The 25,842-nt window shown below is 43.2% G+C and overlaps 1 protein-coding gene across 1 annotated transcript in view; it reads right to left on the reverse strand.

The window, feature by feature from the left end:
• Positions 1–25,842, reverse strand: part of ADCY3 (adenylate cyclase 3) — a 369,755-nt gene that overhangs the window by 108,189 nt on the left and 235,724 nt on the right. The window contains exons 5-6 of the mRNA XM_029596196.1: positions 21,414–21,541; positions 12,599–12,757 (exon numbers count right to left, since the gene is read on the reverse strand). Of these exons, the coding sequence (XP_029452056.1) occupies positions 12,599–12,757; positions 21,414–21,541 (287 nt within the window). The remainder of the gene's footprint in view (positions 1–12,598; positions 12,758–21,413; positions 21,542–25,842) is intronic.

The following is a 25,842-nucleotide window of genomic DNA, read 5'->3' on the forward strand; positions in this document are numbered from 1 at the left end:
TGCGGTGGACTGGGCAGCGGAGAGGCCACTGACAATGGAATTGGCAGAAGAGGTAGTGGTTGTCTTCCGTAGATGAGCTGGAAGAGCGAAGACCCCGTCAAGGTAACAGGATACGAGTTGATGGCAAATTCTGCCTAAGGCAGTAATTCAGCCCTGTTGTTCTGTCTAGAATTGACATAGGATCGCAGAAATTGTTTCAGCATTCTATTCATCCTCTCAGTCTGACCATTAGACTGAGGAAGGTAGGCAGAGGTTAAGCCAAGGCGATGTCAAATTTTTGACATAATGCTCTCCAAAACTTTGCAGTAAATTGCATTCCCCTGTCGGATAGTATATGCTTAGGCATCCCATGAAGGCAGAAGATGTATTTAATAAAGAGTTTTGCTAACTCTGTAGCAAAGGGTAATCCTGGTAATGCTACAAAATGTGTCATTTTGGAGAATCGGTCAACAGTGACCCAAATGGTGTTATTTCCATTGGATGATGGCAGGTCTACCATGAAATCGGTTCCTATGTGTCTATGGTTCATCCAGTGATGGTAGAGGCTGTAACAGACCCCAAGGATGCCTGGGTGGTGGTTTTTGCTTAGCACAGACAGCGCAGGACCCACATAAGCTTGTACGTCCTTTTTCATGGTTGGCCACCAATAGTACCTTTGTAGCATAGCTAGGATACGACTCTATCCCGGATGGCCTGCCAGACGGGAATCATGTGCCCACTTCAACAGCTTCTTCCTTAAGTTTCTGGCCACCACAGTCTTCCCGGTGGGTACCGTGTGGGTGGCTGCGAGAACCACTCTTTCAGGATCAATGATATGTTGGGGTTCATCAGGCACATCCTGAGAGGAGAAGGATCGTGCTAGGGCAACAGACCGAGTGTTCTTTTCTCCCAGACGATACTTCAGAAGGAAGACAAATCTGTTGAAAAACAGAGACCATCTTGTTTGATGGTGATTGAGTCGTTGAGCATGTCGAAGGTACTCCAAATTCTTGTGATCAGTGTACACTACTATTTGGTGTTGTGCGCCTTCTAGCCAAGGATGCCACTCTTCAAAAGCCAGATTGATTGTGAGTAGCTCCTTGTCTCCGATCCCATAATTTCTCTCGGCGGGCGAAAATGACCTTGAGAAGAAGGAGCAAGGATGGAGCGCATTGGATTCACTATACTGACTTAGTACCGCCCCCACACCAATGTCTGATGCGTCAACCTCAATGATGAAAGGACGGTGTGGGTCAGGGTGGCGGAGACACGGCTTCTTCTGAAAAGCCTCTTTGAGTGTCAGAAAGGCTGAGATGGCTTCTGGAGACCAATTGGCAGGATTGGCTCCCTTCTTGGTCATAGCAGTTAAAGGGACTGTTAATGATGAATAGTTTTTAATAAAGGATCGATAGTAGTTGGTGAAGCCCAAGAAGCGACGCAGTGCCTTCAGGCCTGTGGGTTGAGGCCAGTCCTGGATACTTTCTAATTTCTTGGGGTCCATTTGAAACCCATTCTTAGCAACAATGAATCCCAGAAAGGGTACAGATTCTTTATGGAATTCGCACTTTTCAAGCTTTGTGTACAGGTGGTATTCATGCAGGCATCTTAGGACTTTCTTAACATCCTCCTGATGAGTTTGCAGATCTTGAGAAAAGATCAATATATCATCGAGATATACTACTATGCATTGATAAAGTAGGTCCTGTAAGATGTGGTTCATCATATTTTGAAAGACTGCAGATGCGCTACTCAAACCGAAGGGCATGATGAGATATTCGAAGTGTCCATCGCGGGTGTTAAAAGCAGTCTTCCATTCGTCTCCTTCACGAATACTCACCAAGTTGAAAGCTCCCTTAAGATCTAATTTGGAGAATATTTTGCCCCTTGGAGCCTATCGAACAATTCAGAAATTAAGGGCAGGGGGTACCTGTCCTTGATGGTAATCTCATTCAGACTCCTGTAGTCGATGCAGGGGCTTAAGTTGCCATCCATCTACGAAAAACAAAGCCTGCACCAGCAGTAGATTTGGAGGGACTGATGAATCTCTTTTGTAGATTTTCTTGTATGTAGGTAGACATAGCTTTAGTCTCAGCTACTGAAAGAGGGCAAACTCTTCCTTTGGGAGATTCTGAATTAAGCTTCAGATTTATGGCGCAGTCAAATAATCTGTGCGGTGGAAGGACATCAGCAGCTTGCTTTGAGAACATCCTGGAAGGAGGCGTATTGTGGAGGTAAGCCAGGTAATGATGGAGTAATGGGCATGCAAATGAGCGGTGAAACTTCCACAAGACACCAACCATGACAGTCTGGCCTCACCGGGACAGTTCCAACGTGGCCCAATTAAATTGTGGCATATGGTCTTGAAGCCAAGGCAGTCCCAATACCACCGGATGCATGGCTTTTTCCAATACTAGAAATGAGATGGATTCTGAGTTTAGAGCTCCAGTGTGCAGGCCAATGGCCTGGGTAGTCAATGAAACTTCTCCAGGAAGTGGTTCTCCATGGATAAAGGGCAATAGCAGAGGCTTAGCTATTGGTGTGGTAGGAATCCGTAGATTCAACTAAGCGCTTTAGAATAAAATTACCTCCGGCACCGGAGTCAATGAGAGCAAGAGGCTGAAATTCAAGACCTCCGCAGAGCAAAGATACTGGTAAGGATAATGGAGGAGTAGGAGAGGTGAGGCCCAGGAGAAGTCCTCCTGCAGATCCTAGGCCCATCAGTTTCCCGGACAGATGGGACAGGGTTGGACTGCATGGCCTGATTGGTCACAATACATGCATAACCCCATGCATTTGCAAAAATGTCTCTCCCTGGAATTTATATGGCTTTGGCCTAATTGCATAGGCTCTTCCTCCTCTAAGGATGCAGACGGTAATCTGAAAGCAATGGGCAGAGGTTTAGGATGGTTAGCCCCCACCATAGACTTTCGTGGACTCTTAGCCTCCTGAGTTCAGTCGCGAATGCGGTGGTCAATTCTCCCAGCCAGTTCCATCAGGGACTCTAGGGTATCAGGCAAATCACGAGCCACTAATTCATCCTTCAAGCGAAAGTTGAGACCCTCCATGAATATGGCATGTAAGCATCCAGTGTCCCAATGTAGTTCGGATGCTAGAGTCTTAAATTCAATTGCAAAGTCTGTAAGTGGCTTGTTACCTTGCTGAAGATTGAGCAAAGCAGATCCAGCGACAGTCTGGCAAGCCGGGTCATCAAAAACAGATTTAAAAAGCTTTAGGAATACTGATAGGTCATTCAGGATAGGATCTTCACGTTCCCATTACAGTGAAGCCCAGGCCAGAGCTCGTCCTTCTAGGAATGATAGGATGTAGGTGGTCTTAGAAGCTTCAGTGGGAAAGAGGGTAAGCTATAATGAAAAATGCATGCTGCATTGATTAATGAACCCTCTACGCATCTTGGCTTCACCCATAAAGCAGGTAGGAGTGGATAAAAGTATAGTGGTCTTGAGGGTTACCACTGGGGACAGCAATTCCTTCATAGGAGGAGCTGAAGAATTCAGCTGAGCATGTAACTGATTGAAGGCAGTAGCTAGGCTCTCCAAAGACTTTTGTTGTTCCGTGATCCGCTGGGCTAGGCCAGGGATGGCTTGCAGGGCCACGAGCTGAGCCAAGTCCATGGAGTTAGCAATCTCTTGTGTTTGTGGCATCGTGAACCCTTGGTCGCTGTGGAGATGATTCCGCCCACAGGAAGGAGCCTCGTGGGGAACCACAGCAATAGGCTAGACTCAGATAGCAGACACAGGATGAATGGAAGGCTTTATTGTACTTCTTGTAGACAGATGTTAGAAAGCAGGAAGGTAAGGCACTGAGGTCCGTAAGGTGCCAATACGTTCAACAGACTCAGATAAAGAATCTCACCCTGATGTTCATGATAGGCGGAAACCCGCAGTGCTGGCAACGCTGAGCCTGGTGGGTGGATCTGGAGCACCGGATCGTAGAGATACTCACAGGAGTGTAGACGTCTTCCTGATAATGAGATGGTGGGACTGAAGGTCCATGGTGCAGGATACATAGAATGGTAGGCCCTCAAGGACAGAGTACCTGGTAGTCCGGAGATCCTGAAATGAATAAGAGAGAGAGACCCCCGAGGAGTGGTTGTCTAGTTAGTAGAGGTCCCGAAGGGTGGATGGAAGCAAGAGACCCCCCCCCCCCCCGAGGAGTGGGTGCCTAGAGCTTCTAAGGAGCGAGGCCCTGAGAGTAGAGCGGCGTCTAAGCATGCAGCTTAGAGCAGTCAGAGTAGCTTAACCGAAGTCCTTGCTAACTCAAAGGTGGTAGCGAAGCGGAGGCTTTAAATACCTGGAAGTATTGACATCATGTGCTGGGGACGCCTCCGAGGTTCCCACCATGACGTGTATTAGAGCGTAGGAGATGTGCGCCCTAGGAGGCCATGGGTATGAGCATGGAGGACTGGGATGCCCATGCTGAGCTGGAGATGCCGAGGCCCTTGGCACTCGGCACCGGAGGCAGCCATCTTGCCCAAGAAGGAGGAAAAGGGAAGAAAAGAGGTAAGGCAGAGCCTTCTGCCGACTGACTGACGCAACAATATTGAACAGGACCGGTCCCAACACCAATCCTTATGGCACACAGCAGATACCAGTTTTGGAATGAGGAATCCATTCAGGCCTACGACTGTCTGAAACACAAATTTACCCACGATCTATGTCTTCACCACCCTGATCCCATCTGAACATTTATCTTAGAGGTCGACACCTCCACGCTTGGGGTCGGACTCTCATGGTGTTCTCATTACCTGTGCCATTTTCTCAAAGAAGTTCTCCCTGGCAAAGAGGAATTACACAATCAGTGACCAGGAACTTTTAGCAGTTAAATTGGCTCTTGAAGAATGGTGCCATTTGTTGGAGGGTGCCTGATTCCCGGTAACTATCTACACTGACCACAAAATTCTTGCATATTTGGCTCAAGCCCAGCCGTTGAATGCTCACCAAGCCCGCCGTTCTCTATTTTTTAACCAATTTGATTTTGAGTTATGGTTGTTGTTGTTATGTATGTTTTGGTGGATCCTTGGGTGCTGTGGAGGTGATCCCCGTGAGGAGCCACAGCACTGGGCTAGACTCATAGACACAAAACACCAGAATTGAACTCTTTATTACACAGCTTGGTGATGACCACGAGGTGGCAGTGGTGAGTTGCAGTCTCAGGGACCGCGGCAGATGGAGCCCTTCTCTCCTGGATGACGTCAGGAGGTTCCACAGCAGGTTACCCAGCGAGGAGTTACTGTGGATGAGAGAGACTGAGAAGTTAGAGTACTCACACGGTGTTAGCTGTAGGTATGCGATTCCACCAGAATAGTAGTAGATGGTACAGGCACCGAGGCAGGGAGAGCAGGCCCTCGAGGAGAGAGTACCTTTTCCCTGAAAGGCACCTGAAATAAAGCAGAGGGTCCCCGAGGAGCGGGTACCCAAGTTAGTTGATACCCCGAAGGGCAGAGGGAGAGATTCCAGCAGCAGCACGGAAGCGGCAGAGTAGCGCAGACAGGAAAAGATTGAATCCTAGTTCGAGTCCTTTGCAACTGAACGAGCTAGCAAATCTGAGGAGTTGATATACCTGGATGGCGTGACGTCAGGATGAGGGAACGCCCTCGAGGTTCGCGCCAAGGGTCGTATAAAGATGTGGGTTGCGTTCGTGTGCCCACCCTAGTAGGTACCTGGGAGGAGCAATGGCGGAAGGCTGTACCATAGCTGTTCTGGGGACGCCAGAGAGGTCGGCTTGACAACGCTGTGGTAGCCATCTTGCCCAGGTAAGCAGGAGGATCCGATAACAGGGTGAGGCAAGCGGGGCGAAGCCATCGAAGACCCATAGACGCAACAATGGTATTGCCCAGCGGGAAAGAATCTACTCGCTGATGCCCTATCCCATTCTTTCCAAGATGACAGTCTTCCAGAACCTTCGAGATCTATTATTGATCCCGCAAAGATCTGCCCGGTCATCGCCTTGACTGTATCCCCAGGGAAAACAGTGGTACCATGACACCTCTGGGAACGGGTACTGAATTGGGCCCATGATTCTCAGATAGCCAGATATCCCAACCTCGCCAGGACTTTTGAACTATTCTCCTGCTATTATTGGTGGCTTCAATTGGACAAGATCATAAGCGCTATGTGGAATCTTGTCCAACCTGTGCCACAAATAATTCACCCGCAGCCTGACTCTGGGGTCTAATACAACTGTTACCTACTGCCAAGGGGCCATGGACCCACCTTGCCACGGATTTCATCGCCAATCTCCCGCCTTCAGACGGCAACACTACCATCTGGGTGATTGTTGACCAGTTTTCGAAAATGGCTCACTTCATTCCCCTTTCAGTACTACCATCTGCTTCTGAACTAGCTTATCTGTTTATTCAGCACATCTTTCGGTTATACGACCTACCTACCCATATCCTGTCTAATTGTAGGGTGCAGTTCACCTCTCATTATTGGCAGGTCCTGTGAATTAAATTTGGGATCACCATAACCTTTTCTTCTGAATATCACCCATAGACAAATGGACAAACTAAACAGACTAATCAATCTCTCAAAGCTTTTTTATGGTCCTACATCAAACAAAGACAGGATAACTGGTCCTCCCTCTTTCCCAGGGCGAAGGCCACCATAATAACCACATCAGTAAATCTACCTGTTCGTCCCTCTTCTTTCCTAGTATATGGATGCCACCCCTAGATCCACTGACCACCACTGTGGAAGGCCCAGCTGCCCAGATCAAGGGGCAGAAATGATTAGACCTCTGGCACTCAACCCGCCACCCCTTGACATCAGCAAGTATTGCTCTCCTAACAACTTTTGCGCATAAATGCTAATTTTAACATGCATAACCATTTGAAAATTCATCTTTAAGTGGTATAAGATAGGATAGTAATAGTAAGTGGGAGATGAGATTAGAGCAGAGAAGGAGGTATTCACATTCCAGTGTTTTATGCTGTGCAATAGCAAGACAGCAGCAAATATAGAAACCCTGGGTATCAATGCACATATCAACCCAGAAGCATTCATCCTACTGATGTGTTACCCATTTCTTATCGCAGGACTCTCACCAGCCTTGCTCTACTTGGTGACACACACTGTTTTCTCATAAAATAATTTGGGCCTTTGAGTGTTAAAGACCACGGCCCACAACTAAAGCACTCAGCACTGCCATTACACTGCAGAGGCCTTCTAACCTGACAGTTTCTACATTAGGGATTCCCGAAATCTCTGCAACACCAGATTCTAATGACCTCATAAGCATTTTTGTTGATGATAAATCTTATCAGAGGATGCAATCTGAAACTTGATAAAAGGCTCCTCTCTGTCTCATCTGCCCTTAGCAATTTTGTTTTCCTTTTAGACTGAGATGTATGCAACCTACAAAAGGTATAATAAAAAGATTAAACAGTAGTGGACAGCAAAAGTGAAAAACTCCGGACTCAAATTTTTTAAATTTTCAGCATGCTCTAGACATTTTTAACCCGCTTTTTGGAATTTGTTTGCTTGCTTTGTTTACAGCAGTTGCATCTCTTTGGCAAATCTATTTTGTATCTTCAGGCAGTCTTGTGTTCCCTAACATTGAGCAAACATTGGAAGAGGATGTGCCTGATGGCTGTGAGCAGGCAGCTCAGAGTGCATCTAGCTCTGAAGCAGGAAAATTCCAGAGGATATGTGTGTGAAGTAAACCAAAATACACCTGTAACCCCCCCCCCCCCCCAACAGGGTACATAAAATGATGGGGGGAATTCCCTATTGTTTAAGGGCCATCCCTTCCATATTTTGTGTGGGTTCTTCAAAGTTGGTCATGCAGATGATAAAGTCAATCCGATGGGGACAACATGCACTACACATCAATCTCTTTTGCTCTTAGCTGTATGGACAGGGAGGACGTCCCCTCACACCCCTCCATGATCGCTGACAACATCCATAAAACCCAGCTGGCTTAATGATGGGTACTGACACACTGTATCAAATTCCTAAAAAAAACCTTGCAACTTCATTTTCTGGTATATCCAGCCAGCCAAGAACTATTTACATGGATGGGATGGTGTTTCACATGATACTGAACAGGTCAGATAAATTATGAGCTTCCATAAAGTGAATAATTACAAATAGTGCTGACCATAAGGGGGTAACCATGTTATCCTCTTCACTGCCTTTTCTCGTCCTTCCATCTGTGCTAGGTTCCTGGACCCCACACATCAAGAATACTACAGGGCAGTGCTCCATGGGTTAACTCACCCTCAACTGCACGTCTCCTTTTGAGCCGCATAGTAGTCCCCCTGGGAGGAATGAACCCACTCCTTGCCACTCCAATACTCCTCAGCTCCGGTCCAGCCATGAAAGGGAATAGACTCCACTCCACCTCCTCTCAGCCTCAGGCCTCTCCCCTTGAAGGGAAGAGCCACTGCAGGCTCCCGGTCCCCCTGGAGTGTCCCCAGGCCTCCAGGCCCTCAGGTTGGGATACTCCAGGTGATTACATAACTGGAGATTCCTAATCCTCACCCTCACCCTATCCTGGAGAGGATTATGGGGAGGAAGGGGCAGAAATCTCACCAAAGCCTTCCCCCTTTATAATGTCTGCTTCTCTTTCCGCAACCAATTAGAGAATCCCAACCTGTTAAGGATTCATACAAACGTTTCCCAAAAAAGTATATTAAACAATTTACATCATGTTTCATTCCCCTAAAATGCCATCCAGTGGTCTTTTCCCGGTACTACATGATAACAGTTTAACATATTTGTTAACCAATCATGAAATGATGAGGGCAGGGTTCCCCCCATCCAGATGGTTTGGTACACTCTGACCCAGTATAAAAAGGGGCAACCCTAGGGGGTTGCCAGACATCCACACATTTAAACATTTTTGAAGGAAATTTTTCTCCAGTTTCCAGATTAAACAAAAAAAAAAAGAAATGCATTGGGTGTTGAATTAAGACTATCTGGAATGCTACACTTTCTACTGGTTATGTTTCTGTGTTGTGTCTTCTGTCACTGCTTTCAACTGGAAATACTAAGTATTTTTCTTCCTGTTTTTTAATATGTTGAAAATGTGAACCGTAGAGATGGACTTTGTCTACACAACGGTATATAAAACGGTTTAAATAAATAAATAAAATAAATAAGTACTGCGTATCTATGCGCCTGACTCAAAACGTATCTATTGTTGGCAGAGATCTTACTGACTGAAAATGTTCCAGATTTGTAATTTTTATGAAGTGTAAAACAGTCTGCACAGGGGAAAATGACTCGTGCACAGTTTTCTTCAAGTAATGCTCTCCAGAGATCTCGCTCATTGATTCAGCTTGCTGGACAAGAAAACATTTATCCTGAAGCTGTAGCTCTTGAGCTTCTCTTCAATTATTTATTTTTCCAGAGCAGAAAACACTACCTTGAGTCACACTTCAATCCTAAATGTTTGTACAGACAGCAAATTTGCACACCAGTTCTAGTTGTTTTCAAGACCAGGGCAACTATACTTGATGCATTTCATTTCAGTGCATGTACGCTCAACTACGCTGAAATCTAAAACTCCCTCTTCCCGGATGTTCTGCTGTACCACCTTTTGCCAAACCAGGATATAGAAACAGACAGGATGACCTGATGCCAATAAGGAGGTCTACGCTAAGTGAGCTTTCTCCAGTGTATTGATGGACAGCCCAAGCTAATGGCCCATGAAAAGGCTACCACACTGGTGACTGTCACTGTCCTACCCATTGTTTAAATCCTAGTCATTCTGAATTTTACTTGGTTTTTACTTTTTTTTATGATATTGTCCTATCTGTCCTCCTTAGATATTTTGATTCAGGTTTGTCTTATGAATTACATTAGAATTTTATATGCTCAATATTAACTTGCTGCTTCCAGTTTTGATGTCATTTTATTGTGTCCTTATATTTATGTATTAGACTGGAATTGAATCTGTTCTTGCCATTTGTTTTAACTATGTTAAATGAATTTTTTTCATTTGTCTGTAAGCTGCCTTGTGCAATATTATTTTATTGAAAAGCTCAAACAAACATGAAAACTCACAATTAAATATCCTCAGCTTTCCTGGTAGCAGCAGAGCTCAGCAAGGAGGAAAGGCAAACTAAAGGCATGAAGTACAGACAACATGCTGCAGGTCAAACAGAGCCCTGCTTTTCAGATTATTCCCCAAACTATAGTGAATAGTCAGCTACAAAGTGCAGAAGGCAGGTGGATATGTGTACAAGACCTGGACCAGCATATGCACAGGAGCCTCCTGGGGGCCAATTTGCAAATAATGTTCGCTTCTGGCAGAGCATGCACTTGTGCCCAGCCAGGGACATAGTGGCAGTGCTTGCATTTTTTTTTTTTTTTTGCTGTGTGTTCTCCTTTAATATCTCATCACAGGTAGGGCAGCTCCTGTAGTGCATTACCGAGTCTTTGACTGTTCTGCACTATGTCATGGAAAACACAGGATATGCAATAGTATACCAACTTTTTTAGTACTGCTTGCTGGCGTTATCTTTGGGGCGACAGCACTGCATAGAATATAATTTCTACCATTGCACTGTACTCTCAGCACTGGCAAAGACTCTTAGTGTGAGCAGGGTTCCTACAGGTGGAAGAGTGGGCTAGTGGTTAGAGCAGAGGGCTAGAGCAAAATGAATTCTCTTCCTAAATAGAATGTATTTGTTACCCAATAGGAAGATAAAGGAGAAAAAGACTTCAAACACAGCCTGTAGCACTTTGCTGATCAGAGAGGAAATCGACAGTCTGAAAAACCTTCCTATTTGTAGTTTTCAGTTTTTTTTTGTTTCAGTTTTTATATTATTCATTAACATTACAAACATTTTTCTGAAAAATATTATGAAAAAGAACTAATCTGACTTACTTTTGGTGAATGTGAATACAATTTTATAATCACAAATACGAGTAGTTTTTGTTTCAATATCTTGACTCATTTTCAGTCTTGAGGATCTCTACTAGTGTTAGGCACAAGACTTATCTTATAAGGTTGGTAAGAATGTCCTTCTCCTCTCATGAACTTGAAGCTTGAATTGCAAAAGATAATCAACAAAAACCAGCTTTAAACAAGGAGCTTGTGTGGAACCGATGTTGGCCAGTGTGTTGCCATCAGGACTCCCAGCATGTGGAGAGAATTGTTCTCCTGAATCATAAATAAAGTCAGATTACAGCCCCAATTTTCTTTTTTTTTTTAATAAAAATTCTAACGTTGTTATATATTTGCTCTATTCCCTTCTGTTACCTGTACATTATGGCCCCAATATTCAGTGTTATCCAGCTAAGTTAGCCAGATAAGACTTATCCGGCTAACATACATGGCATTATGAGCAGCATGGCCACACTGCTAAAATCCCTGTTTTACGTGCTACTTAGCTGGATAAGTTATATTCAGATAGGTTAGACCTTCTCTATGGCAGGTCTAACTTATACGATTAACTGGATAAAGCCAGAATATTGGCACTTATCTGGTTAAGTTCTCCGGCTAAGTAGCGTCTGAAAAAAAAAAATCCAATTAGCATGCAAATACATATTACTCCGACAGTCCATTCATCATATTCAAAATCCATCCTTCATATTTATATATAGATGTGTTCATTTATAAATACCGTATAATCCTCACTCAGTCATGGTGTTAAAACCATGTGGTTCTTAAGTGGTCCACCTCTGTTTCAATCTCAACAACTGTGCTTCACAATCTTCACCCCTTGGATTTTTTGGCACATGATCGATTATAAAACATTGCAAAGCTTCAAAACAATGCCCTTTTGTTAGACAGTGTGAAACTATCAGTGTTTCTAATTTCTTGGTCTTTAAACATCTGCAATGTCAGATAGCTTTGAGGACTTTGTATTACACAAGACCAGTAGGTCATTTTAGATGTGGGAAATGTTTGGACTCTTCTGTTACTATGCAAGTGACGTGTTTTGTTAATCCAGTCACTCAGTGCCAGTATGACATTTCACAGCATGTGCTACTGCTTTTGTCATATACATTATTTTGTGTTGATGTACCTTAGTGTATGTTGGTAAAACTAAGAGAACATTTCACATGCAAATAGCAATACATCACAGCTATACATAATATCAGTTCTTTATGAATGAATTTTGAATGTGACCAATGGACTGTGAAACTAGTAGCATCTGTGCGCTAACTGGATTACTTTGCAGTCTCTTTTCTGATGGGTTATCAGTAGCTTTAAAAGTAGCCCTGGGTTGGGGTATCATTTAAGATTTTCCATGTAAGAGGGAGTTACATATAATGTAAGGGTAACAGAAGGGAATAGAATAAGTATATGACAATGTTAGAATTTTTATTAAAAAAAAAACAGAAAATTGGGGCTGTAATCTGAATTTATTTATGACACAGGAGAACGATTTGCTCCAAGTGCTGAGAGCTCTGATGCAGCCTATGGCGAAACGCTGGCCAATGTCATTTGCACACGATTCCATTGTTTGAAGCTAGTTTTTGTTGATTATTCTTTGCAATTGAAACTTCAGGTTCATGGGGAAAAAAAGGACATTCCTTACCAACTTTATAAAATAAGCCGTGTGCCTAATGCTATAAAAATTATCCCAACTTAAAAAATATAAAGGCACAGAAGTGTCCAACTGTATCCGCAAGGTACTTACCCTGGGATCCCACCTGCCTCCATCTTGTTCGCCAATGTGACATCCGTGGACCAGACATCATACTGCCAGCGTTTTTGCCCCAGGACGCCCCCGATCACAGTGCCCGTGTGCACGCCCACACGCATATCCACGTCTGTTTTTGTCTTTTCTCTCACGTAGCTTCGGGAGAAATTACAAATAAAGCATGAGAGTCCTGGACACCTCTGCGCAAGAGCTGTAATCCCTGGCATTTTAGTTACCTATGATATAGGTCCATTATGCCGATAAATACCCATGGAAAAAATGAGAGCCTGAAGGAGCACACGGTGTTAATGACCAAATAGCATACAGCTTCTTCTAAGTCCTAGCAGCTACTTAACTTCAAGTTTAATTTGTAAAGGTTTTGTCAAATAGATGAGCTACCTCTTTAAGGAATAATTTATTATTTATTAAAATTTGGTAGCCTTCACGTCCCAGGAGCATCAAGTGGGTTACAATCAGTTAGCTCACAATATAATAATACTATAAATCAAACCTCCAGCGAGCCTCCCAATAAGGAAGACAAGAGACTATTTTTTCTGCTTTCCCATCCTGAAGCCTAAGCCATGTGCATAGGCAAGATTAAAAAAGGAACTGACTACATGGCACACTCCAGAGAGATGAGAAAAAAAAAGACATGGCTCATATACTGACATGCTTCCCCAAAAAGCGATTCCCCCATGAAGCACAAAAAGACATTAGTAACCATATTTGGAATTGGCTGTATGTGGTACTGAACTTACCCAGATTCAATAAATCCAAAAATATCTTATGGAAAGTTATAAAACAACTTAGTTGGGCCCTCACATACAATCAATCCATAGGTAAGACTTGTTACAACAGTTGCCTCTTGGATGCAGCCAAGTGTTCACAAAAATTAATAATTATTACCACCTTTCAGTGGCCCAGACCTGTGACATACAATAGATTACGCTAGATACTCCTCAATGGGCTGTTGAATCCACAGATGTCAGCAAAGAGACGTGCAAACAACTTGCAGTTGAACATGAACTGGCAGACTTCAGCCTGGTTCAAGTGTGCTGCATATGTTGGATTACACCCTACCAGGGAAAACCATCCATCTCCTTCCTCACTTCTCACTCCCAGTAGAGTTGGATGAAATTAGAAGGAAAAAATGCACCTCAGATCTGTGTTTTTTTTATCTGAAGTGGATTGACAAATGCATGTTTCTCATGTTTTCCTTTAAAAACAGGTTTGGTAAACAACTTAATGAAACAAGGACATTTTTCCAGGTTTGTCAAATTGTTAGATGAAACAATTTAGAAGACAGTTACACATTTCTAGAGGTTGATAGTTCATGTTTTGAGATAAGGTACATTTAGATTGTGGCAGATCAAAAAGCCATTTGACTGACAGGTAGACTTGAGTTTTAAATGTACAGTGTCTAGACCACTACAAGAAGGCATATTAATACAACACAGCCCATGTATCACCTCATTTAAAATCACATCCCACTTTGGGGCCGATGCAATATCGGGCACTGAGCTCAGCATGACGCTAAATGCACGGCTGGATGCGCTAGACATGCGCCCAATGCAATATTCGGATTAGCGCATCCAAAATATGCGTCCAAACCAGCGCGTAGCTAATAGTGCGCATCACATGCAAATACCATGTTGATGAGGCTATTAGCTAGTACCCCCAATGTAAAACAAAAAGTGTACCTGACGCGAGTTAAGTTTTGAGGCATCCCAAGCCATGCAAAGAAAAACAAAAAAATACAACTTTTCTGTGGTTCCTCCTACTTAATATTGCTGCGATACTAAGCAGGAGGAGCCACGGAACTGCAACATGAAAAAAAAAAAATCTTGACAGCAGTCAGGTTAGAAAAAGGGAAGCTCAACTTACCAGTGGTCATTTTCCTAACCAGTTGGCTGTGCATGGGTTAGGAAAATGGATGTTCGGAAAATTGAGTGCCGTTTCTTACCTGCGCATAGTCACTTCTCCTGGACACTCAATGCCATGGATGTGCTAGGGACACACAATTTATACATTTCTCATCCCTTTTAGCACACCAGCTCAGAGAGAGGGGCTGCACATGCATTCAAAAAACGTACGTCCAGGTTGGACGCACGTTTTTTGCGAGTATGATATTGCATCAGCCCCTTTATATCACATTTTCTTCAACATAAATTAGATCTGTTGGTATCAATCCTTTCATATTGAATCCTACTGACTGTACTACTATAAAGGTTGCTATTTTTAGTTAAGGTAATACCACTTGTCATGCAGCCTGCTGAAATCATAGTTGAATGCATGGCTAATGAAATACAGTATTTATCAGCTATTCAGTAGCTCTCTAATAGGTTTAATTGTTTGTGAATTATGCCAACTGCTATGAAGTTCAATTAACAACTCTGGGATCACAGGGGATTTTTGTATCCTGCAAGGGAGCCCACTCATGAAAAGAAGCTGCGCTCTTACTGTACCAGATATCTTAATGGTTTGGTTAATTTGTGTTTAAAAGACAATTTTGTATGTTATATTGTTGGAAAATAAGCAAAATAAAGTCTTATAAAGACTATAATTCAGCCTTTAAAAATGTTTTTAGTGCAAAAACATTATCCAGCTTAGGGTAGCTTTAGCATATGATAAGGAGTTTATCACATGCTAAAGCTGTTTAAAGTAACAAATGTGATAAATGGGGTTATTGTGGCCGTAATAGTATTTCTCATAGTTGTCTATGTAAATATGTTAATGGGCATTCTAATGAGGAACAGTGGTCTCATTAGACATTCAACCAGTATGTACTACAGTCCTTTCAATTCACGGTGTCTAGTTAATGCAGTAGAGTAGATCACTTTTTCCAGCTGTTTCCACTAAGGACTACAAGCGCTGCTAAGATGAAGTAGGAATTATGAGGCTGATTTTCTAAGGGTTTAGATGCTTAACTTTGGCAGGTACTCCTAAATTTGCCCTTTAGAAAATGCATTAGGATTAAGTACCTAAATTTAGAAGCATAAAATGTGGATGGATACAGGGATAGAGATAGGGTCGAGAAAAAAACGTAGGTGCTCAGCACTGATTTTCATCACTAGGGACCTAAGTCTAGGAAAATGAATAGCAGGCCTGAATTTAGGATCCTGAGTTTTAGGTGCCTAAATTTAAATATATTTTCAGTCAGAAATTTAGGTACTTAACATAAGAACCTAACTTAGGTGCCCAAATTTAGAAGCTCAGCTTTCTTTTTGAATATCCTTAATTTATATGCCTTTATGTATCCTTAATTTATGTGCCTACATGTAAATCATTGCGATGGTATATAACTTAGCAACGGTATAGAAAAGATTTAAAATAAATAAATAAATAAATATAGACTTTTATAGCATTTTGCCTAATCAAGAAAACAGAATGGCAAGACTTCAAAAGTGGCTGCTGTGTTATTGCTGACCTATCTAGCATAGCAGGTGCTATCAACTGTAAGCTTGTCGTGCTGGCATCACCTCCTAAATGGGAAGTGGCCTACTAACGTTGTAAGCACTTTCATTCCCTGAATGTGCACCTGATCTGTGAGGAGCACATGAAAATTCTTAAAGTGGGAGCTAAATCCCCACAATCCCAGTATCACATTGCCCTCTAGAGATGTGAATCGTGTCCTCGATCGTCTTAACGATCGATTTCGGCTGGGAGGGGGAGGGAATCGTATTGTTGCCGTTTGGGTGTTTAAAGTATCGTGAAAATCGTGAGCCGGCACACTAAAACCCCATAAAACCCACCCCCGACCCTTTAAATTAAATCCCCCACCCTCCCGAACCCCCCCCCCCAAATGCCTTAAATTACCTGGGGGTCCAGCGGCGGTCCGGAACGGCAGCGGTCCGGAACGGCCTCCTGCAATTGAATCGTGTTGTCTTCAGCCGGCGCCATTTTTCAAAATGGCGGCGGCCATAGACCAACACGATTCGACTGCAGGTCGTACCGGACCCCCGCTGGACTTTTGGCAAGTTTTGTGGGGGTCAGGAGGCCCCCCCAAGCTGGCCAAAAGTCCCTGGGGGTCCAGCGGGGGTCCAGAAAACGATCTCCTGCCGCGAATCGTTTTCCGTACGGAAAATGGCGCCGGCAGGAGATCGACTGCAGGAGGTCGTTCAGCGAGGGTCCGGAACCCCCGCTGAACGACCTCCTGCAGTCGATCTCCTGCCGGCGCCATTTTCCGTACGGAAAACGATTCGCGGCAGGAGATCGTTTTCCGGACCCCCGCTGGACCCCCAGGGACTTTTGGCCAGCTTGGGGGGGGGCCTCCTGGCCCCCACAAGACTTGCCAAAAGTCCAGCGGGGGTCCGGAACGACCTCCTGCAGTCGAATCGTGTTGGTCTATGGCCGCCACCATTTTGCGCCGCCATTTTGAAAAATGGCGCCGGCTGAAGACAACACGATTCAATTGCAGGAGGCCGTTCCGGACCGCTGCCGTTCCGGACCGCTGCCGTTCCGGACCGCCACTGGACCCCCAGGTAATTTAAGGCATTTGGGGGGGGGTTCGGGAGGGTGGGGGATTTAATTTAAAGGGTCGGGTGTGAGTTTTAGGGGGTTTTAGTGTGCCGGTTTTCCTGCCCTCCCCCTTCCCCCGATTTACGATTTTTTGACGATAAATCGGGGGAATTGGTATTGTATCGTGGCCCTAATGATTTTTGACGATTTAAAATATATCGGACGATATTTTAAATCGTCAAAAAACGATTCACATCCCTATTGCCCTCTTTGAGCAATCTGAGGAGGGGCAAGGATGGTTACTGGGTGAGCACTCTTCATTTCTAGTGGCAGTTTATCTACATATACTTCCTTTTGGCCAAACACAAGAGGTACACCACTGCTATGCATGCATAGAAATATTGCAAAGACTGTATATCTTGTAATAGTCACACTGTTAGGTTATTGAGAACATACTGCATATACCTATATATTGGTGTCACATACTTTTACTATAGCTTTTCCAGGGAGACGTGCATTACTGTATTTGCAACAGTGCCAGCTATGAAGTGAAGCCCCTATGCTGTCCTGCTGCTTAACAAAGCTCTCCCTGGACTTCTTTGTGTCTTTTTGGTTTCAAAGATGATGCAGGATATGGCTGTAACTCTTGTAGCCAGGATATGCTTGCTCACTCGGTAGCCATTGTAAGGATACCAGCTGAGAGCAGGTACAATGAAGTACACACATCAATTCACTCTATCGCTGAGTATGCATTTGAACTATTACAAATTTTGCTCAAACATTTTGGATAAATTTGATGGTGTCTTATAGTATTCCCAAAATTGAAAGACATTGTACTTGCCTGACTTCATAACACAGCAGTAAAGCATCCCATTTAAGCCAATATTAATCCTGATCTAGAGAAGGATCCCTTGTGCCCCGCTGCTACAGTTAGGGAACCAAAGTGAATATGAGTCAGGTCTGAACAGTTCTCTTCATTTAAGTGACTGAACAGTCGAGAAACATGACTAAAGAGGCCAGGAAGACCAAAAGCCATACTGGTTTGATTGGATCTTCTGACTCCCGAGTTTCTCTTGCTTCCTATCATCTCTTGTTTTGATTCCTTTCTATTGACTTCATGACTGTAAAGGACAACAGCCTCTTGGTTGGTTAGTGTGTTTTGAGGGAAGTCACTGCTCATTGTTAATCAGCAAAGTCATGATGACTAATGAAGGACATCATGTTTGTAATGTTTACAGGACTGAGAGAGGATGTCTATTATTTTTAGACCTCCCTACCATTTCCAAACTCAAAACCAATCGGACAACAGATGACCTTTCCTAATAGTCATCTTTACTGCACAACCTAAATGAAGAAGAGTGGGAAAGATCAGACAAATAGTGATTCACCTGGGAAAATCAGCCACTTTGAAAATAGCCCTTCTCTGCCCAGCACGTACGTAACTCCACCACCCCTCGGCCAGAGCTCTGGAATCACTCAACCAGGGTGGGGGGAAAAGGTTTTTCTAGCTTCCGTGGAATGAGGGCAGGACACACTTGCAGAAGTTACCACTAAAACAAAACACAGTCCACACCAAAGATGTGTTCCAAATAAAAAGTTTACTTTAAAAAAATAGCCAGTTTAAGCAGTACAAAGCAAAGTCTACAATAGAAATAGTAGAAAATTCCAGATATAAACAAAGTTCAATATTTTTCCTAATAATATTTAAAGATGTAGATCTTAGGTTCTATAAGTCTCTGCAACTCTTAGCCCTCTGCTCCTTCTTCTCCAGGTTCTTTCCAGTTCCTAGTGCTCACAACTCAGTAAATAACCCACAAAAATCCTCCCAGCAAGCTGCAAACAAGGAAACCAGAGTTCAAATCCCATTACTGCTCCTTGTGACCTCGGGCAAGTCACTTCAACCTACATTGACTCAAGTATAAACTTAGGGCTTGATTTAAGAACATAAGAACATAAGAAATTGCCATGCTGGGTCAGACCAAGGGTCCATCAAGCCCAGCATCCTGTTTCCAACAGAGACCAAACCAGGCCACAAGAACCTGGCAATTACCCAAACACTAAGAAGAACCCATGTTACTGATGCAATTAATAGCAGTGGCTATTCCCTAAGTAAATTTGATTAATAGCCATTAATGGACTTCTCCTCCAAGAACTTATCCAAACCGTTTTTGAACCCAGCTACACTAACTGCACTAGCCACCTCCTCTGGCAACAAATTCCAGAGCTTTATTGTGCTTTGAGTGAAATTTAGTAAAGATTTTCTCCCATTCTGTGTCTATAAGAAAAATGTTTAGTAAATATGGCCCTTAAATTGTGAGCCCTCGGGAGAAGGGAAGTACCTACAGCAGGGGTGGGCAATTCCAGTCCTCGAGGGCCATAAACCAGTCAGGTTTTCAGGATATCCTTAATGAATATCCATGAGAGAGATTTGCATGCAAAATGCTGCAGCTCACATAACTATAAGTAGTAACTAGGATAGAATTACTCATATTCTGGCTGATTTTCATTGGCTTCCAGTTAGTTATTGCTTGCAATCTAAAAATATTGTGTGTATTATTTAAAAAGCTGTATAATATATGTTTTCCTTAAAAAAAGACTGATTCCTTAGTTCCCATGACTAACTTTGCACAGAGCAAATGAAGCATGGTTGTTTGTTCCTTCTCTGCTCAATATTAGATTGACAAATACCACATTATGATCCTTTTCTGGTTTGGATTCGCAGTTGTGGAATTCCATCATTTTTTTAAATCTTTCTGTAGCTTTACAAAAATCTGGCTTTTATTGTATGATATTATGAAGAAATATAAGAATTATTTCTTATTTATTTTTAGATGGTTTTTATTGTATGATTTGATATTGCTTCTCTTTAAGATGTTTTATGTATTTCTAGATGTTGATTTTATGGATTTTTAAAGTCTTGCTCTATTGTATATTTTTATTTGATTGATAATGTGAATTTGTAATGTTATTTGTTTGTTGCACCCCGCTTTACCCAGACATTATTTGGTAAGGTAAGATATAAAAAATTATAAACAAACAGCATAACTGCTCTGAGAGGTAGTGTTTCCAACAGAGAGTCCATCACAATTAACTCCAGTAAAGTTTTCCCGCAGGGTTGTGGCCTTTTACTCCAATAAAGATACCTTAGGTTTCCAAAAACACTTTGATCATCTTTAATTCCGTGATCTCAGCATCTTGGGCTGCTCCTTAGTGTGAAAAAGGTCTGTGTAGTAGACTAATCTAAAGGCATAGAAAAACTCTAATGAATGTAGGGCTTCTATGCTTTGCCTCATTATATTGCCTGTGTTATGTGTCAAAAAAACTATGTTGTCGCCTATGGTCTGTAGATAGTTAGACATTTTGGTGAGGACAGAGTGCATCTCAGTGACATTTTGATTCAACTTCAGGGTGTTTTTTCCCAATTGCTTGTTTTGCCTTTCCACTCTTCTGAGCCCATTTTTGATAGGACCCCCTCATCTGTGTCTGTCCCATGAAGACGCCATGCTACTGGCGGGACGGGCAAGCAGCTGTCTGCATTCCAGAGGCGGCACTGGAGGGCTTCCAAATCAAAGGGTGCAAGGAGAGGGCAGTGAAGAGCTGCTGGATGGATGTTTGGCCTTTAGGAGCTCTCCTTCAGTATGGCTTTGTGGAACCTTAATCCCCATCTCCTGCTGAGTCTCACTCAGGAGGAAACCAAAATCTGTGAGGTCATGCCCTTCAGCTTCCTCCTCTTCCTTCTCCAGCTCGATCACTGAGGAAGAATATGCCTCCGGCATGTCCTGGGTTCCAGCTGCAGAGGATGGTGTCATGGTTTAGCTGACCCAAATATCACGTGATAAACAGTTATTGCAGTTCAAATTACACAAGACACAGGATCCGTTTGACCTTATGTTGCCTGAAATGGATCTCAGCCTGTGTGATCTGTCTTGCCAAATCCAAACCAAGCCTGACTTGACTCAATTCACATTTTTTTCACCTATTGATACAACAATGACTCTAAATTGGATCCTCTCTTGATACCTAACTGTAGAACGATTGCTGCCACAATGTGTGAGTTAAAACCTGCTTAGTTTATAAGGAATGTTTTTGCTCACCTCCTACCTGGTGAGCTAGGCAAAAATGGCTTATACTCAGAAAACGAAATGCCTTGATTAAAAAGTCCAACAGAACTGAATCAAACAATTCGGACCCAACAACAAAATATGGAGTTTGATTTTAACTGAATTATGTTACAGCCAACTCAGAAATATGAACAAAATCCTGAGTAAGGATGCTACCATTAAACTTTGGAAACAGCACCAGATTGCAGGAGATTTGCCCCTCCCTAATCAATAACAAAAAATGCTACACTTACGAGATGGCGTCCACCATGGCAAGCCCCATCAGGATAGAACAGACAGCATGATCCTCGCGGTAGTCTGGGAGCCCACAGATGCAATAGTAGCAGTCCCCTAGGATCTTGATACGCAGCTGGTGGTATTTCTGAAAGCAAAATTGAGATTCATTTGAACAGAAACTTTCATTTGATTCTGCCTTTCACATACATCTCTTCTTTGATACAGTTCTATCAGGCAGTCAGTCATCAATGTTCACCAGTAATTTTCCTGTCTATTTTGTTCAAAACATCCTTCCACAGAAAAGTAGATTTTTTGGACTTATTTACAGAGCTGCTTCTACCATAGCTCTCAGGCTGACCAGCCGTTTTTGCTATAGAAACAGGCACTTGGCTCAGCATTCCCCTGGAGGCTATGAGTGTTACCTACACACTAAACAGCCCAACTAAAAGGAGCCTAGGCAGGAAATCAACCTCCTGTCTTCCTTTTGGCAGTGCATTATGCCAATTACTGCAAATAGAGCTCTATGTAGCAGCAGGTTAATGTGGCTGGTACATCAGGTTTTAATGTGTTAAAGATAGTGCAGCCATGAGAATGCTATTGCATTGGGAGGCTACATTTTTACATCCTCTCCTCATCCCATTTAGTCTGCCTTCATAGCAAATGTTTCTTTATTATGCTGCTACCTTGAATCATCTTTTGAGATTGCTTAGCTTAGATCTTCTGTGATTTCCTTTTTCCTAACTGATTAATGTTGCTGTTTGAATGTTTCTGAACTTCCTATGGGGTCTGTTCCTGTTTGCTTGTTCTCTCTCTCTGTGTCTCTCCTCTTCCTATTGATCCCTTGATCCGAAGTATGCAGGGATTGTTTCCCTACCTGAAAGGATTTTCAGAAACAGAAAGCTCTTGGCAAGCTAAGAGCTCTCCTGACTCTTCTCCAAACTCCTAAGAAACATTACTCTTTCACCTATCTATTTCCTATCTGCTACTATTTCCTACTATACACTAGTAGTGATAACTTATACTTTAGCTATGGTTGTCTTCATCTAATTACTGGGCTTCCAGAGATTTATTACAGCTGAACCAGGCTGCTGTCTATATAGCTATTTGTGGTACTTTGTCACAGTGAGTGTTGAAATGTTCATCATTTTAATATTAATATTCAAAAACTGAATAGACATAATTTGAAGTTGGGGAAAAAGAGGGTTTCACTGACTGGCTGCTCAAGCTAAAGTTCAAGGGCTGAGGGCAGTACACTATTACCATCAGCCCAGTCCATCATGGGCCTCCAGACCCTTAAAGCCTCCATTTCTCTACCTAAAAACTCAAATTGTCTCTCCAGACTTTCAAGTCTCCACTTCTACAATTCCCTAAACTCATATCAGGCCTTCAGGACCCTCTGACCCCACCATCCTCCATGCTCTTTCCCTTCATAGAACTCAAACTGGGCCTCCAGAAGGTCCATGCTAAGGTGCCCCATGTAACTCTCCTGAGGTGTTGTTAAAGTTACATGGGCTACATTCCCTTTTTTTTTTTTTAGACCTGGAAGTTCTTTCCTGCTCCATAGGGTTTCTAACTCAATCTAAATTAGCTCAATCAGAATCAAGGCTAGGATATGAAGTTATGAGCCTTCATTTGCAACTACATGGCATTTTTCTCCCTATTTTATATCCCCCTCCCAACTTGCTTTAGTCCAGCTTTTCTGCAACAGTCCTCAACTGAAGACTATATATCAGGGTTCCTTCCAGACCTGTGCAATCATGGGCCCTAAATCAGATGTCACCTTTAAATAAGGTCCATGACTTCCGCTCCCTCCGGGGGCTGTGAACAGTGCACCCGCAGTATCCCCAGTCATGGCCAACCCAGGGAGTGGACGTCCTGAGCTGAAAATCAAGCCCAGGTTCTTCCACATTGTGGTGCACAGCACTGTCATAGAGCCCTCCAGCCAGTCCTCTAATGAGACAATTTTTGTTTATTTTGAAAAAATGTTTATTAAAATTAAATTAATAAAATAATGAAAATTTATAGCAAAGCATTTAAGCAATACATCAAAACATGTCACTCTATAAGCAAAACACTAACAAGGGAAAAAAAATGGGGGATATGTCTCCAATCATCGGGCCCACCAATCCTTTTCACCTCTCTATCTCTATTACCCTTTCAGCCCACCACCCACATCTCCTCGCTGACTCTTTCAGTTTTCTCCATCAGACAGCAATCAGCTCATTTTGCTGACAACATGTCAATCCCTGGATCTTAAACTGTGGGCTCCCCCAATTGGTTCATTTGCCACACCCAAAAAAGGCATTAAACTTGAAAAAAAAAAAACTGAACCAATTTTTAAAAAGCAGGCCTTTTGTAGTCCTGGAAATCCCCTCACCCAATAATACGCAAACCTGGGGCCCAGGCCTGCCCAGCTGGATCTCCCCAGTTACAGCCAGTGCCTCCCTGGATCCTTTTGACCCCCAATTCCACCACAAAAATCTAATCTTACCTGCCTAGGCCCCTCCTCCACCTGTTTAAATGGGCCAGGGAGCTCTCACATCAGCCCCCACTTACCCCTTCCTGAGTCCTATGTGAGAAAGGGCAGGTGTGATTCCCATTCGCTCCCACCCAGATCCTGTTAATTTAAAAAAGTAATGCTGTCCACCTGGTGAACGCTGCCGACGTGATGTAACTTTGGAGTCTTCCTCCAGCATTGCTGGTGCCATTTTGATGTACAGCTGTACACCATAATGGTGCCAGCTGACCTGCAGGAAGGCAGCAAAGTGGCATCACTTTGGCACATCCTCCAGGCAGACAGCACCACTTTTAAAGAACCGGGACTAAGTGGGTCCATAAGAACAAAAGATATGCCATATGGGGTCAGACCAAGGATCCATCAAGCCCAGCATCCTGTGTCCAGTAATGGCCAATCCAAGTCACAAGTACCTAGCAAGAACCCAAACATTAAACAGATCCCAAGCTACTATACTTTATTGATTGATAGCAGTTTATGGATTTCTCCTCTAGGAACTTATCCAAAACTTTAAATCCAGTTATACTAACTGCCATAATCATATCCCCTAACAACAAACTCCAGAGCTTAACCATGCACTTGAGTGAAAAAGAATTTTCTCTGATTTGTTTTAAACTAGCTACTTGCTAACTTCATGGAATGCCCTCTAGTCCTTCTGTTATCTGAGAGAGTAAATAACCGACTGGGATTGCTCCTGTTCTTTCTCATACAGGACTGGGGTGGGAGCTCCCCTGACCCGACACATTTAAACAAAGGGAAAGGGGGCGGCCTGGAAAGTCTCCAGAATGCCAGATTAGATATTTCTGGAAGGAGTTGGTATCACAGGGGCCATGGGATGACCCAGCTTGCCCCAGGAAGGCCCAGATGAGTAGGTCCAGGATCTTGGTTCATGTTGTGCTGGGCAGGAGGGTTTTTTTCAAGGGTATGGGAGGCCCATTTTTTTAAATGGCATGAATATGAAAACACCCACAAATGTTTGGGTATTTGTGTAGGAGGCCATTTTAGTTTGCTTCATTTGGAATAAACCAAACACGGCCTCATTTGTTGCATTTTGCGCATTTCTTTCAAACAAATGCATATTCCTACTTCAAACCACGGGCACAGCTGATCCAAACTTTTCTCATAAAAGTCTACATCTGTGTGATGATGTTCCAATTTGTGCTATCAATGGACCAGGATCCACCTACAGTGATAATTAAACTATCCAAGAGTCTTACAGTCATCCAAGAATAGACAAACAAATAACAAACTTCAGCAAAAATCCAAACAAAATGGAGATATTCTGGGTTCAAAATATACATACCAAGTTCCTGACCTAAAAACCCAATTCAGAACCTACAAAGACCCGTCAAAGACACAGGTCAAAAGACTCCGAGCCTTACTGGACTCAGATTTACTATGTTGCTGCAAATCCAAGCTATAGTAAAGGGCTGCTTGTTCAGCAAGAAAAAAAACCTGTTGACATGTATTCATGCAATGGTAACCACATGGCTTGATTACTGCAATGCACTGTACAAGAATCTAACAAATGAAGCCCTCCACAAATTCCAGCTCATATGGAATTCCGCTGCACAACTGATAGAAAAATGCAAACCATAAGACCCACATCAGACCCATCCTGCACAAATTACACTGTTACCAATACCGTACAGAGCAAAATTTAAAAAACTGACACTGATTGTCATAGTTTTATCTGCCATGCAGTCTCTCCATGTCAAGGTTCAACTTGCTGTGCAGCCTTCACTCCACCAGGAGTCCTCAGTGAGCCTTGCCCCTTATCTTGCCTGTCACTTCTTCACTGTTCTTATTAAGCCCAAGCCTTCTCACCAGCAGAGGCCTCCAGTGAGCATATTTCTGCCAGTCACATTCTCACTGGTCACCATGCCTCAGGCTCAGTCCTATTTAACCCAGCCTGCTCAATACCTCGGTGC

The sequence above is a fragment of the Rhinatrema bivittatum genome, chromosome 3 (assembly GCF_901001135.1).
Source record: "Rhinatrema bivittatum chromosome 3, aRhiBiv1.1, whole genome shotgun sequence".
NCBI classification, from domain to species: domain Eukaryota; kingdom Metazoa; phylum Chordata; class Amphibia; order Gymnophiona; family Rhinatrematidae; genus Rhinatrema; species Rhinatrema bivittatum.